The following is a 17,849-nucleotide window of genomic DNA, read 5'->3' on the forward strand; positions in this document are numbered from 1 at the left end:
AGCTAAGTGAACTGGCCAAAATCACAAATGTGGTGGTGTTGTTTCAAGGACTATAAACCAAAAACAAAAGTAACTAACAACATTCTGTGTTTGATCATAGCAGTAAATCCAAACACTTAGAGTCTTATCTGGTGAGAACAGGCAACCATTTCACCATAGGTACTAAAAGTGAAAGAAAATAAAATGGCTGACCACTGAAGTAAGGTATGTTAATACTCACAGTGGATTTATTCATTTGACCATATGCAACTGGGAGTCTATTATGTTACAGGGGAACTATTGAAGGGAAGCGAAGTAAGACAAATGTCAGGAAATCTTTGACCAGTGTTTCTCCAACTATGTAGTCTCAGGAGGAGCTAAAATGCAAATTAACGGGCCTGATTTTACTCTAGAACTACAGGATAAGCATCTTTAGGGACAAGGACAGGGACTGTGCATTGAATAAACACCTGAGGTGATTTTGAGACAGATGCTTAGAGAGGACTTCAAAATGCTGCTCTTGATCTCACTCATGTGGAATCATAAAATGATATCACAGAAGTTGAGAGTAGAATGGTAGCTTTCAGAGGCTATGGAGAGTAGCAGAGATGGAGGGATAGGGAAAGTTTGATCAATGGGTACCAAGTTACAGTTAGGAGTAAGAAGCTCTAGTGTATTATTGCACAAGAGGGTGACTACAGAAAACAACAATGTACTGTGTAACTAAAAAATCTGGTAGAAAAAATATAGAATGTTTTCACTGTGAAATATAATTGATGATAGAGGAGATAGATATGTTTATACTGTATCAAAATATCACATTCATATGTACCCCATTAATCTGTATAAGTAATATGTTGGTTTTTATATTTTTGTGTACCAGTTTTAAAACATTTGAATTTTATTAAAAAAATAAAAAAAAAAATTGTGGTACTTGGGATTTAATCCAAGGGCACTTTAGCACTGAGATACATCCCTAGCCATTTTATAAAAATTTATTTTATGATAGAGTATTGCCAAGTTGCTGAGGCTGGTCTTGAACTTGGGGTCCTCCTGCCTCAACCTCCCAAGTTGCTGGGATAACAGGTGTTTACTACTGTGTATGCTTTAAATAAATAAAATTTTAAAAACACTTCTCTAGGATATTTTCAGGAAAAAAAAATCATGATGCCATGTTAATTGTGTCCTTCAAGCATGAAAAAAAGAAGATAACTTAGAACAAAGCATAAGAATAGTTCTAATGGCTGGGTGCAGTGGTGCACATCTGTAATCCCAGGGGCTTGGGAGGCTGAGGCAGGAGGGTTGCAAGTTCAAAGACTTAGCAAGACCCTGTCTCCAAAAAGAAAAAGAGCTGGGAATGTGGCTGGATGGTAAAGCACCCCTAGGTTCAATCCCCAGTACAAAAAAAAAAAAAAAAAAAATGATACTAATGGAACAGAGTCCAAGATACCAGTGTCCTAGTTCCAAATCTATCAGCTATAAAACCTTGGCTCAGTTGTTTTGCCTTTTGTAGTCCCATTTTATTTACATTGCAATGGGAAAAAGCAGGGGAATTATATGAAATACATTTTTTTTTTTTTTTTGCTGAATAGACACTAGAATAAAAGAGTGGGTATAGCAGATCAATGGTTACGCTACTGAAATAGTCCAGACTGGTGGCTTTGAACAGGTTGTTGGCAGTAGAGTAGCAAAAAAGTAAATGGATTGGTTTTGATATTTATTTTGATAGAATCAGTAATAGATTAGATATAAGCTATGAGGGAGAGTTTCTGACTTGTAATGAATAGTTGAGGCTTTAGGGGGTATAAATGAATTGAAGGTTTGGGTGATTAAGCATGAGGCCCACATCAGGTAGGTAAGGGCTGAAAGCCTGAAGAGAAACAGAGGTATCAAGGGACTTAATGGACAGATGGAGTAGAAGAACTGGGAGGATGGGACACTGGCCAGAGAGCAGGGCACTGGAGGACATGATGTGCACAGTGGAGCAGCGCTGAGTGATGACCAGCTCTGGGTTGGCTACGAACACAGAGGACTGAAGTGCAGTGGACGTGGAGGTCAGAAGAGATGGAGAGGCCAAGGAACTGGCAGAAAGGCCAGCATGCTGGCTGGGTCGTTTGGGGGTGGAGATATAACTGTGATCCATAGGCCAAAATCATCAGTGCACTTGGGACAGTGACCAAATCAGCAGATGAGTGTAAACAAGGAACAGCTGGATGACAGGAACATTAAAGGAGCCAGAGCTTTTTATATGAGTGGAGGAAGAATAATGACTTAGAAATTACATTGGGGAGCCTTTAAAGAAAATATACTGCCTTTTTGATATATGGATTAAGGGAGAATGAATCCTTGTTTTTGAGACCACTGGTTTTGGTTTAAGGCCTTAAGTTGAGGAATCAAACGAAGCTTTCTAAGTGGCAAACATAAACATGCTGTCAGTTTTGTTTGTTTAGTGAGTTGTTATTTTGATTCCAGGTGTAGTTCTTAACATTTTTTTTTCATTAAAAATGTCACCTTACAAAGAATCCCACTTATGAATTACTATAATGCACCACTAAAATATGGGAAAAATTTCTTCTTTATACATACTAAAATATTTATGGATAAAATGTTTTGATGGGGGCTGGGGTTGTGGCTCAGCAGTAGAACACTTGCCTAGCATGTGTGAGGCCCTGGGTTCGATCCTCAGAACCACATAAAAATAAATAAATAAAATAAATGTATTGTGCCCAACTACAACTAAAAAATAAATATTAAAAAACATGCCTTGATGTCTGGGATGTGCTTCAAAATCATATAAGGTGAGGGGGTAGGGGAAATATATGAAGCAAGATTGGTAATTGTTGAAGCCCAGTAACAGGTTTATGGAGGTGCCCTAGCTATTCTGCTTTTTTATGTTTGTATTTTTCTTAACAAAATATCAAACCACATCTTCTTTATGGATTCAGCCCATTGTTTTGACTGCAATTTTTATATATATTATATACTGTCTCAAAAAGTGAGAGTCTCCTGCCCCCCTCTCCCTGAGGTCCACAGAAATACGTATTTATACCCATTGTACTGATAAACCTCTCTGATTCTGTTAGGGAACTTGTCCACAGGTAAATGTCTGTTAAGTGACTGATACAGGACTAGAACTCCATGCTCTGTTGATTTCTACACTAATACATTCCATAATCTGAATTTATAAGTGTTCATGAGGAGGTTGTTAAAATAAAGACCCTAGGGTGTTTCATCTTAGAACTGACAAAGTAAGATTGCCATTGCACATGCTGTCCCTCCTACATGTAATCTTCATCTCTGGTCCCTAGTTCATTAGATTAACATCTACACATCCTTTAAAGTTCAGGTTTGTTTCTCTTCATTCCCCCATGTGATCACAAAAACCATCCATTTTTCTCTCATGTGCACTGATTCTGTATCTTGTTCAAACTTTTGCCATTTGACAGATTGTAATGAACTCTGTGTGTGTGCGCACATGTGTGTGCAAGCATGCATGCATGTGTGTTTTCTTTAATAAACCAGAATTATGGGCTGTATTTTTAAAGTTTTGTATTCTAGGGATTATTTTCTACAATGGCAACATCTAGTAAGTAGTTATTCAGCAATTCTTGCACATGCTCTAATCCAATGGTAGAAGTGACTAGTAAATGACAAAACATGGGGAGCAAAATCGATATGCTGGGCTTCATTCAGTTGGTTCACCTAAGGAATGAGTACTTTGTGAGATGGTTTGACATTCTGGTATTGTGCATGATATTTTTCTTCTTGGAAAGGAAGTCCTGTCAGTGAAAACTCTTCATTCAAATACCAGTTGATGTAGAAAGTATTCTAAGACCAAACCATTTACATTCTTTTCCTCCAATAAATAGCTTCTTGTAGGGTAAGATGGAGGTGGAGGAGGTGGAAAGCAGGAGGTGATTTTCTGCAATAGTGCATCTCATAGAGGCTATGAACATCATTTTATTTCAATAAGAAAGCCTGCAGAGGGCTGGGGATGTGACTCAAGCGGTAGTGCGCCCGTCTGGCATGCGTGCGGCCCGGGTTCGATCATCAGCACCACATACAAAGATGTTGTGTCTGCCAAAAACTAAAAAATAAAATATTAAAATTCTCTCTCTCTCTCTCCTTACTCTCTCTTAAAAAAAAAAAAAGAAAGCCTGCAGAAAGGGAGGTATAATAGCAGGCATGTACCAGATCAAATTTTCCTACTGAAAAATATTTAGAAATGCTCCTACAGTGTGATGTTGCAATTTTGAAGAAACACTTATTTTTTCTTTTCGCAAGTGACTACTTGTTAATGACTGGACACAAGATGGTTCTGGAAGAAATGCCTTGCAAAGTTTTGTAAGGTGTGGTTCACTTAATACCATTTTCTATGTCCTGAAAAAAGAGGGGTGGGCTTTCATCCATAGTTTCCAAATACCTCACCATAAGTATGGAGGGGATGAAGCCCAACTTAGAAGAAATCAAATTTATAGTTGAATGAATTCTCTAGACCTGCTCCATCACCATCAGACCAACTTCACTATGAAAACATACCATTTCAAAGTCCTTAGAGGTTTTTTTTTTTCCCCCATATAGGGTATTGAACCTATGGCCTTGCACATGCTAGGCAAGTGCTCTATCACTGAGGTATAACCCCAACCTTGTCTTTTGAGATCTTTTCCTCACCAGTCAGGTTTGGAACTCACTGGCAAACAGGAGGCCCAGAAATGGCAGTGTAAAGGCAGCTTCAACATTTTCAGTAAAGAGCCAACTTGTTTGTGGTTTTGATGTGCTTTTAATAACAAGTTCCCTCAACCAAAACTGATGAATTGGCATAAGAACAAGGGTAAAAAAGGGCTATCAGGGGGCCTTCCAAAATGCTAACCAAAAATTGATTCTCTACATTGGGTGGCTATCATTTTATCCTTTGGAACTAGGAGATGAAAAGATGCAAAGCTTTTAATATATACTGCCTGATTATATAAAGAGACCAATTAAAGCATGTGGCCTGTGGTGTTGTCTTAATACTTTATAATCTATAATCATATCCCATCCTTCAAGAAAGTACAAATTCTACTGCATGCTGTCCTTGAAAGGCAATTTCTCTGCAAACTGAATTGAAATTAATCACTTAATATAGCACAAAGAAATTTTCTGTCGGTAAACACCAAAGCATTTTCCACACGGTACTGCATGTTAAAACAGCTAACTTTATTGTCAGTGAAAAGATAGGCACAAAGTGGATTTAAACCTGCTTCACTTTATTGGAACTAGCTCCATTGATTACAGAATGGGATTACAATCATTATGGGATCACATACATTTAAAATCAAAAGCGATTCTTCTCTAGCCATCTGCCAACCCCAGCTATCCATTTTACAAACACATGCCATTAATCACAAGGGAGGCCAGAAGGAGGTTTGAGAGCTCCATGTAACCCATCGTTGCTACTGGAAGAAAATAAACAAACTCCCGACACTTGTCCTACTGATGATAGATGGCACTTGGAAGATATATTCCAAGGATCATGGAGGACTGAAATTGTTGGCAATTAGCCCACAGCTGATGCCTTCCCTTGAAAACACTTTCAGTAAGAAGGCACACATCTTAAGTAACATTCCATATATGAATGAGCATTTGAGATAACAGGAGATTGTATGGCTTATGGATGTGAGAATTAAATTTATCCAAGTTAGTATATATGCATAATATACTTCAAGCAGTCGCATGATTTAGGCTCTTCAGAAAAAGTAGTTTGCACAATCAATTTGTTCATTTCCTAATTGTTATACCCACCCAACAGTGTAACAACAAAAGGAAATCAGGATGGGTCTCTTGGTATATTTCCTATGCCAGATATTTCATGTTCCTGCTCTCCTGTCACCCTGAAGCTCAAAAGCAGCACTGGGATTAAATCCTTCATTAAGACAATAATCAAGATACATGAATTTAAAAGAAAGTTCAAGCTACTTTTCATTCCAGAACATTGTTAATAGGAATTTTAGATCAAGTAAGACTTGTTCTAATGAAGTTTTCCTGGACATGGGACATTGATGTACAATTGAAATCAAAGGTCCCTATAGACCACCAGGCAGTACAAGTTAAGACAACAAGGTCACCCTCTTGTTCTATGAGGTGCCAGTAAAATACATAGATCGGTGGATTCCAGAAAGATCCTTCAAATGTTATATCCACACAAGGGTGAAAAGATGGCTAACTTGAGATCTCTCCCATAAACCTGAATTTTTGAAATGACACTTTCAGTAAAGACATTCTGAAAGGGTAGGGTCTATCTTTTGCATAAACAGGATACATCAACATGGTCTTACTTCATCTCTTAGATGTAAAATGTTATTTTAGCAAATTACCTAGGGCTGAAAACTGAGCAAAGAGGGACTGCCTCTATTGTGAAAGGGCAGAAAAGTTCTGGAAAGTTCAAAATAGTACTTAGGCAAGAACTTCCTCCTTTCCCCCAAACACACAAATCTAAAGAGATAGCTGCCACACAGTGTGATATGACATCTGTCACCTTACAGAATGTGACTATAATCATGGCTCCCAGAGCCCCCAAAATTCAAGCAATGTGTTATCACCATGAAAGATTTATTATTTTTTAAATTTATTTGCTTGGATATAAAGTAGCTCTCCTGAAGTTTGTTATCTGCTGCTTCTACTATTTGAGGTTTGGGGCTCTCTTAAATGGGTAGTATGAATGAGAATGGGCACAACTGCTCTTTTAATTTCTATTTGTCATTCACTTTATAATTGAGGACTAATGTGTAGGATGATTACTTTGTTACTGAAAATGTGAAAAGACTGGCTGAAAATCAAAATACCTTCCCTCTTGTCCATCCCTATCACACACACACACAGTAATTCCTTTGGAAGATAATTATGAACTACGAAAGAATACTGGTAAATACACCATTCCTATACTCACAGAGGAACCCTGTAAGATCACCCAAGATACCCAATGTCATAGAGAGAAAAAAAGTGGAGTTGATTTCTTAAGGAGACATTTCACACAACTCAATATTGAAATGGGGATCAGGAAAGGGAAAATCTTATAGAAGGCACTGCAGGAGAGGCAAAAGAAAAATTCAGAACCCTGGACAAACTACTCAAACCAGGGATGCTTTAAAAATACATATATTCTGGACCATGAAGATGCCTTTTCTTAAAATAGGTTCTTCTTTTTTGAATAGGAGTTCCCAAAATAAGCATGGCAATTGGGAGAATGGACAGATGTGCTATCTGATCCTGAAAGAGTCACTGAACCTCTCCAAGTCTCATATTCCTCACCACTAAAATCAGGGGGTAGAGCTACATTGCTACAGTTCCTTCCCACCACTGTGGCTCATGACATAATACATCAGGCTACCCTTCTATTAGTCTGGATTTTAACTAATACATCCCCAAACATCTACCCACCCCTACCCTTACCTAGCACCCTCCCACACCCCCTCACCCTCCCTATACCCTTGAAAACTGATCTTAATGACACTATCTGCAGATCTGTCACCTTAATGAAAGGCAGAAAGGTGACACAGGGCAGGGACCTGTGGAAATTGGCATCCCTCTGTGTCCCTGGAGGCAGCACTATGGCAAGGCCTCCTTTGGTTCCTGCCCACATGCACATTTCCCACTGCTTCCCAAAGGGATTCCAAGATGGAGTCACTGGCACTGAGAAGAGGTAGTTGAAGAGACTGCTGCAATCAGCCTCTCCCCTGACTGCAGCATGGTACTTTGGACTTCTGATGCTATTCCCTTGGAGGTGACAGTCACATATGCCTATGCAGACATATGCTAACAATTTAGGAAAACAAAATGAACTATTCTAAAGTAGTCACCAGAAATTCAAAGCATTCAACCTGTCAACAAAAATGCTCCTAACTTTGCCCATGACTGGCAATTTGGAGACTGGTGACCCAACCAGTGAATCTGTGCTGTAGAAGAAATAAACACTAAGCCAATTGATTGTATGAAAGGTCAGTAAGCACTGTTCATGGCTACACCCAGACCACAGAAGTCTGTGTGCAAAATCTCATGAAACTCTCCATCAAGGCACCTGATATAACTCCCTACAAGACAGGAAGTTGTGCATCACTCAGTTAATTTACTCTCCTAGCATCTGAAAGCAATATATTAATTATCCAAATGCATAAATAACTCCAGAGTACATATATGAATGCATGAACCTCCAGGAGGGAACCAAAAAAATCCACTTCCAAAGCACCACTGAAATGAAGATCAATACAATCTGCTGGGGCAGGGTAGCTGGGCAACTCGGAGAGAGAATTAGCTCTAGCACCCTTTCATACCCCAATACTCCCTACCTTTTCTCCAGCTTACACAGCTACTAAAATTATTCCATTTCATGAGCCTGAAGCGAGAGTTTTCTGTGGCTGCTGTTTAGAGAAGACAGCACACACTCAAGTTCTCTCTGGCTTCCCACTTACAAACTACATGTTCCACACTGTCTTCTACACATACTGTGCTCATCAATAAAAACTGATCTCAAATAGGGACATTTTAAGCAACTTTAAGCACATTGAAAACATGGATGTGTATCTACCTATTAACAGTCCCAATATTTCTATAACTCCAAACAATAAACTTTAGAGCACATTCTGATCAATTTATCTTTTAGAAGTACTTCCTAGAGAATCAAGAATAGACTGGAGTTCATATGGTATGACTAAAGTACTACATTGTTCCAATAAAAAGTCCCTTTAAAAAACATCCCCTCCCCCCAACCCTTGTATTCACCCTCAAAATAAGAACAAACAAAAGAAGAAAATGATTAATTCATTCTTGCTGAGAAACTGCAGCTCTTGATTGGGCTATTTAGATGAGATATTCCACCATCTCTGTATCAGGCTCCTGGGTCAGGATCTGAATGGGAGCTTTTCTTTCCAGAGTATTGGAGTGGAAAGCAGGGCCATCTGTGTGGAAACAAGGGATCAGAGAACATTAGGGACAAGGTAAAAAAAAATTTCTACAAACAGATAGCATTAGAACCTTCATGAAGCGATAGCAAGGAAATTTGTTTGGCAAGTTTCTCATTTACATTACTAGAACACTAGCACCTACTCATGCCTGCTCCCATCTCAAACATTCTTCTTTTCCCTCTTCTGATAAATTCCCTTTGGAACATGAAAAGCTCAATCCAAATGGCTACCTCTACCTACACAGCAGACACCAGCAAATAAATCTGTACTTGGGGACAGAACTCGAAACTATGTGGTATGCAGAATTATTACCTGTCTTGTCTGGATTGCAGGTCAAACTTGTTATAGACAAACGACGTGTTCCAGAACCGGTAGCTGGGCTTGCAGGAGCCTCAGCCTGAGCCAAAGCTGGAGTTGGAGCTGGAGCTGGAGCAGGAGCCGCAGACGGAGCTGGAGTTGGTGCCTGAGCCTGAGCCGGAGCAGAAGCCTGAGCCGCTGATGGAGCTGGAACCGGAGCTGGAGCTGGAACCGGAGCCGAAGCAGCTGGAGCAACCTGAGCAGCAGCAGCAGCAGCAGCAGCAGCAGCAGCAGCAGCAGGAGCAACAGCAGCAGCAGCAGATACAGCAGCTGGAAACTGAGCAGCAGCAGCTGGAGAAACAGCAGCAGAAATAGCAGCAGCAGTTGCTGGAGACTGGGCAGCAGCAACAGCAGCAGCAGATGGAGCAGCAGCAACAGCAACTGGAGCAGCAGCTACCATGGTGGTGGTGTTGGTGGCAGCAGTGGCGGTGTTGGTGGCAGCGGTGGCAGTGATGGCGGCAGCAGCGGTGGCAGCAGCAACTGGAGCAGGAACAGAGATGGGAGCAACAGCTGCAGTTTTGTTCGGTTCGGTTCCACGTTCAGTTTGGGTGCTGCAGTCTCGGCTGCCTGTCTTGGAGTGAGCCGAGAGCAGGGGAGTGGAGGGGGGCACAGGCGAAGGCGTGGATGGGACAGACTCGGCACGGTAGTCTCCACCCAGAAGAATGCCTACAAATGAAAAACAATACAAAAAATATAAACAAATAAGAAACAATTGGTGATTCCAACCCAGATGTTTGATTAGCTATTCTCTCTTGCATGAGTTCAGGAGAAATTCGAATGAGTCTAAATCCTTTATTTTTTTGCCTCCAGTAAAGTCCCAAATTGAGCCACCTCCCACCTTGGTGAAAACTTGTCTTCTGCCTTGGAAGATCCTTTCTGGTCCTCATTATTCAACTCTCAGCACACTATATTAAGTGTCCTGTGAATCTGTTTTGGTTTATTTTTCAATGGTGATTAAGTTCCACCGATTTATCAAAATTTTACTTGGTTCCAGTTTTAACCAACACCACACACTACCAGAGAGCTGAAAAGGATGAGGGAGGGGAGAAGCCTGTAGACACACATGGGAGTGCTAACACTGTGATCTATGGTTCAGACCATGACCATGGTTCCTCAAATGTTTACTCTAGCCAAAGGACACTTCAAGGGTCAGAGGACCAAGGAAGATATTAAAAACAACAAGGAAAGATCAAATAAAATATATATATATTAAGCATATATATAAAGTATATATATAAAATATATATTTACTATATTGTGTATAATACATATTATATGTATTATTTATAATATTATAGATCACAATATATTGCATATATATCAGCAGTTGCTGCTGCTCCAGATGCTGCTACTATTGCCCAGGAATCTAATGAAAAAGTACATTCTGTTCTCATATCAGAACATTCTGCTAACAAAAATCCTGTCACCCAGCTCCATTTAGCTTAATAAGGAGTCTGGATCTTCCAAGAAACACAGAAATGCTAAAATTTTTTGAAATTTTAAATGACACAAAGGCCACATGGGCTTTGGTTAAAGACAAAGGTCCCATGCAGCAAAGGCCAAATCTGAGAAACTTTAAGATGAACTCCAAATTATCTTCCTTCCTATCCAGATGAACTCAGGATTCATGTTTGCTAGGCTTTGGTCTCAATGTTTTCACTGTGAGAATTCAGAGTGTGGAGGAACTCCTGATACAGCTAGCCCCTCGGGAGGAGAAAACCCCAACCTACATCATCTTCCCCTCTAGAATGTGGATAGTGGCCCCTTTTCCTTGCTATGTGGGTCACTTAGTCAGGACTCTCTTGAAATGTGTCACTATTATCTTCCTTATTTGCTGTCTTTACCTAGGCTCCCCTTCCAGCTCTTATCATCCCGCTTTTCTTCCATGATGGGTGTACCAGTCAGGGTGGATGAGTGGGAGAGCAAGCCTGACCCAGCATTGGAAATAGACATCAGAGACTTTGCTGGCCGCATGGATGACAGCTGTTCTGTCTTACTCGGCTCCTTCCGGGAGCGCTGCTGGAGTACCTTGATCATGGCATCCTTCTCAATAATCTGGGCATGGAGGGTTTTGATCCTAGAAGTCCAAGATAAAGAATGTATAAAATACATTGGAATGAATCTGACATAGGTTTCCATGACATAGTTTTTCCATGTACATATATGAAAACAACACAGTGAATACCTACCATGTGCATCCATAAGAATGGGACTCTAACTAGAATAAAATATATTTCATGCTTCTATAATTATATCAAAACAGATTCTGCTGTCATATGGAACTAAAAGGAACAAATAAAAAAAAACAACCTTGTTGCTACCTCTGGGCTCTGATCTTGCTACCTATGTGTATTTGAGTTCCCATTATCTTTCTGACTAAGGGATAGCCTAGTCTGAGTTCTAAGTTAGAAGACAAGGAATGGTGTGCCATAGGGTTTTCTAAAAAAGTCCTTCTGCACATCCAACTGGATACAACAGAATATTCAGGAACTATCTCTTACACCTTATAATCAAAGTAGAGTCTTGGCAAAAAAAAAGCGGGATATGAGAAAAGCCATGTATTTGATGCTGTCTCAAAGAAGTTGAGTCAATGGAAACGTGTTCAGTGAGAAGTTGAAGACCTCTATGAATGAGCCACCATCTCAGGTAATAAGTAAATAACCCTGAAACAAGGCGTGGTGGTGTATGCCTGTAATCCCAGTGGCTTGGGAGGCTCAGGCAGGGGTATCATGAATTCAAGGCCAGCCACTACAACTTAGCGAGGCTCTAATAAAATTAGGGAGACCCTGTCTAAAAATAAAATATAAAAAAGGGCTGGGTATGTGGCTCAGTGGTTAAACACCTGTGGGTTCAATCCCTGGTACCAAAAAAAAAAAAAAAAGTAAATGGAAGTGCTGGAAGTTTTTCAAGCCAAAAAATAGAGGATTTAAGAGGCATCAGGTGGCCTACATGACAGTTTGAATGGATATTCTTTTGCTGAGTAGTCTGCTATGTAACAGGGTTGGGTTGTGGTGCTAGAAGAATAGCTCAGAGTGAAAATGTCAATAATTCAACTCTGGCAGAAGGCAGATGGCAAGCAATTAGGAAGGCCAGGGGCCAGTTAGTGGGAATGGTCAGGGTCATCACATCTCAAACTCTAAGTAACAAGCTGTCAGGGAAGATAGCAGTATAGCAGGGTGGGTAAGGCTGCATAATCATCTTCTCCAGCCATGAATAAAGATGCTTACCATTCCCTACTGACCTATCTGGTCTCTACACCAACTTCTCAGATGCATTAGGGTCCAGATCAATATTTTACCTGCCCTCCATGTCCAGGCAACGCTTGTTGGCCATCAAGATTTCTTCCTCTTCCTTCTGGATACGAGCTTCTAGAGCTGTGTCATAGCTAGTGTTAGGAGAGTGGTTGATGACTGTTGTATCCCTAGGGAGGAAAATGGCAATAATTAAGACAAGCAGGCAACAAAACCAACAGATGTTATTTCCCTCCTAAGTTGAAGGAGGCTTTCCTAGAAAGCCTGAGTTGGAAATCAATCACATTAGGAACGGTTGGGTTCCCTGAGTGAGTTATTGTGTTAAGAGTCTCCAAAATAGGAAGCTTCAGCTTCAGAGTAGAAGAAGAGGTTGTTATTATGGACATGGCTGCAAGAGTTAGTGAGGAACTCTATGAAATGTGCACATGCTTGCTTCCAGAACCGGAAAAGATGTCCTCCCCAAACCTAGCAGATAGCCCATTCAAGTTTTTAGATCATGACCAAGTAACAGGAATTTGTACATATTCTACTTTAGTCTCATGACAGCCAAGAAAAGGGAAGAGTTAGAGTATAAAGGAAATCGGAGGGTTACTAAGTGGCTTATTTTTGCTGATGAATATCAGTAAATACACCTGAATGAGTGCTAGAAACAAATAATAGGCACGTCAACAGCTAAGATCAGGTAGGACGTGTGAGTGGACTAAGAGGGCCTTTGACTCACTGCCACCCAGTTCCTTATCTAATCTACATCTGGAACATGCTAGCACCAAATCAATGACTCTACCCCATCAATGTGACTGTTCTCTTGCCAGAATTCCAACTGCATAAGGGACCATCATGTTCCATCTGAAAGTGTCTCAGCCATTTACTCAAAACCAATTAATGATGAAAAATGGATGCATTTGAGAGGGAAATAGAGAGGGACAGAGACCCAGAGACAGGGAAAAGGGAATGGGAGAGAGTGGGGAGAGGAAGAGAGGGGGAGAGAGAGAGAGTCCTGCATCACTACATTTCCCACAACAATGAACAGTGGTTGGGAGAACTCTGGGCACATTTTCTGCTGGCAGCTAGCTATGTTCTCTTAACTTCCAGATTGTGACCAGTGCAGATGGGGGTGAAGTGGCAAGAGAATGAACAAGCAGAAAATTGACAAAAAGGTTGGGGAATTTTGACAAGCCTCTGCAAAGCAACTGCTTGCATCTTATATATGAGACTGAAACCACTTATTGGAATGGAGAGCAAAAAATAGGAGGAATGCAATGGCTCTCTCAACATTTGCTAAATTCAAAATATTTTAGCACCTCAGAATTCTATGCTTCCTCTGGTGCGATTCACCTGCTTGTAGCCCTACTGGATAGATAGAGGAAACAATGTTGGGTAGTGTTTGAGAACAGGATTCTGACTACAGATGACACTGGGATCAAGTCCCAGCTTCCCCAAGTACCCGACCACTGACAAGCCTAATGAGTTCAGAAAGTCAGTTACCAGTTCCATGTCCCAATCTCCTCATAGGCAAAATGGAAACCATAATTGTATCTTCATGTCACAGGGGATAAAATAAAACTATGCATGTAAAATCATAAAGCATCATTCACTGTAAAGGCACTCAACAAAGCAATTTATTATTAAGTGAGAAGTGCAAAGGTAAAAAAATAACATACAGGAGAGTATGGCTTGAAAAACTTCCAGCACTTGGTAAAATCCCAGAGGCTATTCCTGCACTGCAGAGTGCCAATGTGAACTGATGGCTGAGGCTTTAGAGCCAGGCCTCTCGAAAAGAGCATGGTGTCTACGGACACTGGGGACTTGAACGTATGGTTTGTCACTGCGGGAACTAGTGCTGGCCTACTGCCACTTTCATTGCATAAAAGACCATTTTGGGTACACAGAGCCCTGCCAGCTAATTGACATGGACACTGTGAACTCCTCAGGAATGGAGACTGAAAATGTGGGGCACTTAAATGAATTCCTACAGGGCTGCCAGGACAGCCCTCAGCATCAATCTTCCTTCTAGAAGACTAGGACTAGTAAGCCAATGGCCCAGGAAAAAGCAGGCAAGCATAGTGTTTGAAGTAGCTACTTACAATACTTTGAGAACATCCTTAAAAACATCAGGACAGAGATGCTGACTACTTTCTCAAAACACAACCTGCAAACACATATCCCTGAACTTTATATAACCCATCTCAAATTCTTAAGTAAACAGTTCTTGTGAATACCCCATCCTAGTCATCTTCTCTCTCTTTCCTTTCTTCAAAGAAGTAATCCCAATCACATTACTCAAATTCCTCTCTAGAATGACACCTATGACCTCATGATTAAAATACTTAGTGATCGTTTAAACTTCAAGTCCATCTTGCCCTATGGGCAGGATCCTTTTATTTACTTAATACATGGACTCTACCATAAGCAGATCAGTGTTTGAAGTTACTGGGAGGCTGCTGAGGGGAGAAATGTGGAAAAGACTAGGCTCTGACTTCAGGAAATTTTCAAGGCAAGACAAAGTAAATAATTAACCGCTCTAGGAATGAACTTGGACTTTATTCCAAGAAGCATTGAAAATTATTACAGCTTTTCTAAGGGAATGAACTGATGTGTGCCAAGCTTTAGGACACTAACATTATCTCTTGCTGAAGTGTGATGGAGGGATTAGAGGAGAGAGACACTGGAATCAGACAGACAATTTGTGAAGGTGATTGCAATAATCCCATTGAGAGATAAGGAAAACATGAACTGGTGAAGTGGGAAGGGAAATGGAAATGGGCTATAGGAGGTAGAATTGGAAGAACTGTGAGACCATTTGGATGTGGGTGTTAGGGAGAGGGAAGAATGAATGAAAATTTTATTTCTAATTACAATATCTAGGAAAGATGACATACCATTTGCTGTCATAGGAAACTGAGAAGATGATGTCTGGAAAGTGCTGTGACAGCTTGCAATTTTAGGGACATTGGAGTGTAAATGTCTTGAGACTCTAACTTGAATCCTGGAGATGCCAGGGTTAGTCTTACAGAGTTAATACCACTGTTATTATTAGAGAGAAGCCACAGTTAAAAACAGGGATGACTAAGATAGAAGGTAGAATGAGAAGAAAGCAGAGGATGGTATCTGAGAGATGCTGACAAGAAGGAATAGGTCGCCATGTGGGACGTGTATGAGGAGCTTCTACCTCTGCTCTTCCTGCCCTTATTTCTTCCTTTCCTGAATTTACTTTACCCAAAATACAAATGAAACACTGTAAGTTTAGAGAAAGGTAATGACCAGATTCAGTAAATGCATACTAAAATATTATATGGTCAATCAGGTATGTTATCTTGTTGCCATTTTTGCTGCTCTTTAGAAATAAATTCACTGCCTAGTGCAGTGGCACATGCCTGTAATCCCAGTGGCTCTGGAGGCTGAGGCAGGAGGATAGAGAGTTCAAAGCCTCGGCCTCAGCTAAAGCAACATGCTAAGCAACTCAGTGAGACCCTGTCTCTAAGTAAACTACAAAATAGGGCTGGGATGTGGCTCAATGGTCGACTGCCCTTGAGTTCAATCACCAAAAGGAAAGAAATTCGCCATTTGTGAGCTGAAACTCAAAATCTGCATAATTGGGCTGGGGTTGTAGCTCAGTGGCAGAGCACTTGCCTAGCACATGTGAGCCACTGGATTGGATCCTCAGCACCGCATATAAAAATTAAGCAAATAAAATAAAGGCATGCTGTCCATCGACAACTACAAAAAACATTTTAAAAATTTGCATAGTCAAATAGGTCTTCTGGGGATGAAGAGAGAATTTTACTCGATCATAATTTCCCTTATCTATGTTAAGCATCTAGAGAGGAGCCTTGATATAGGCATTATTTTGATTGTTTATAATATTTCCAAGGGAAATAATAAATCTCAAGCCAGGCATGAGAGCAAACACCTGTAATGCCAGTGACTCAAGAGGCTGAGGAAGGAGGATTCCAACTTCAAGACCAACCTCAGCAACTTAGTGAGACCCTGCCTCAAAATAAGAAAATAAAAAGGACTTGGAATTTACCTACGTAGTAAAGCACCTTGGAGTTCAGTCCCTAGTACCAAATAATAAGTCTCAAACTGTATTACTGAAGAGCTAATGATCCCAATTTCACCATCTTTGAGCTATACCCATATCTAGGAGGCAGTAGAGTACAGCAGCTAAGATAACAAAAATATAAATTTAAATTCTGGTTCTTGCACCTGTTAGTAGCTGTGTGTGATCTTGGGTAAGTTATTTAACCCCTTACTCTGTGCCTCAGTTTCCTCCTTTTGTACAATGGACAATAGCACTTTCCCTAAAAGTATTCTGAGGATAAGAAATAAGAGTAAAATGCTCAGAAGAGCACCTTGTATAATAAGCATTAGACATTTTTATAAATAATATAAATCACCATTACTCATTTGAAGAAAAAAAATATTTAAGTATCAAATACTAATTTTAAATAAGCAAAAAATCATTGATTTACTCTTTTCTCCCCCCTCACTAGCCATCTTAACTTTTCATCAAGTAAAATTCACCTACTCATATGACTGTCCAATATCACAGAGTTGGTAAATCTGGTATCTAGATACATCTCAGGATAAAGGGCAATACCAACACTCTCCATATGGGTTAAATGCCTTCTCCTGGACCCTTTAAGGCTAAACTTAGCTTTCATACCCTGGTCCTGCCTGAAATCATTTCATTGACAGCTTTCCCTTTGACAAAAGGTATTCTACAGAATCAAAGTGCTGGGAAGGATATAAAAAGACTACCTAATATATGTCTTCTCATTTGAGAAAAGATCAATTTGTCTTTTCTTTATGTTAAAATGTCTTTTATTGGGACTGAGGCTGGGGCTGGGGCTGGGGCTCAGTGGTAGATGCTCGCGTAGCATGGGCAAGGCGCTGGGTTTGATGATCCCCAGCACCATATAAAAATAAATAAATAAAATAAAGATATTTTTTAAATGTCTTTTATTATTCACAATATCTCCAAACTGGAAACAATCCAAATGTCCATCATCAAGTGAATAAATAAATAAGCTCTGGTACCATGACACGCTATTCAACAATAAAAAAGAATGAACTATTAATACATGCATCAACCTGGAAGGGCCTCAAAATAATTAATGCTGATCACAAAAATTCAAAAAGAAAGGGTAAACACAATGTAACTCCTTTTATATGACACTCTAGGAAAGAAAATTGCAAATTTATGACAAAAAGAAGATCAGTCATTGTCTGGAGAAAAGGGGATCAAATTCAAGGGGCACAAGGTCATTTCAGAATGTGTCCTGGTGGCAGCTACACTGTTGTATTCAATTACCAACATGAACCA

At 40.1% G+C, this 17,849-nt stretch overlaps 1 protein-coding gene across 7 annotated transcripts in view; it reads right to left on the reverse strand.

The window, feature by feature from the left end:
• Positions 1-7,438: 7,438 nt before the first annotated feature.
• Positions 7,439-17,849, reverse strand: part of Amot (angiomotin) — a 65,450-nt gene continuing 55,039 nt past the window's right edge. For all 7 annotated transcript variants that reach the window (XM_071606393.1, XM_071606399.1, XM_071606396.1 and 4 more), the window contains 4 exons: positions 12,571-12,693; positions 11,117-11,349; positions 9,228-9,938; positions 7,439-8,909 (listed from right to left, as the gene is read on the reverse strand). In XM_071606393.1, the coding sequence (XP_071462494.1) occupies positions 8,812-8,909; positions 9,228-9,938; positions 11,117-11,349; positions 12,571-12,693 (1,165 nt within the window). In that variant the 3' untranslated portion in view covers positions 7,439-8,811. The remainder of the gene's footprint in view (positions 8,910-9,227; positions 9,939-11,116; positions 11,350-12,570; positions 12,694-17,849) is intronic.

Source organism: Marmota flaviventris, chromosome X (assembly GCF_047511675.1).
Source record: "Marmota flaviventris isolate mMarFla1 chromosome X, mMarFla1.hap1, whole genome shotgun sequence".
Taxonomy (NCBI): Eukaryota; Metazoa; Chordata; class Mammalia; order Rodentia; family Sciuridae; genus Marmota; species Marmota flaviventris.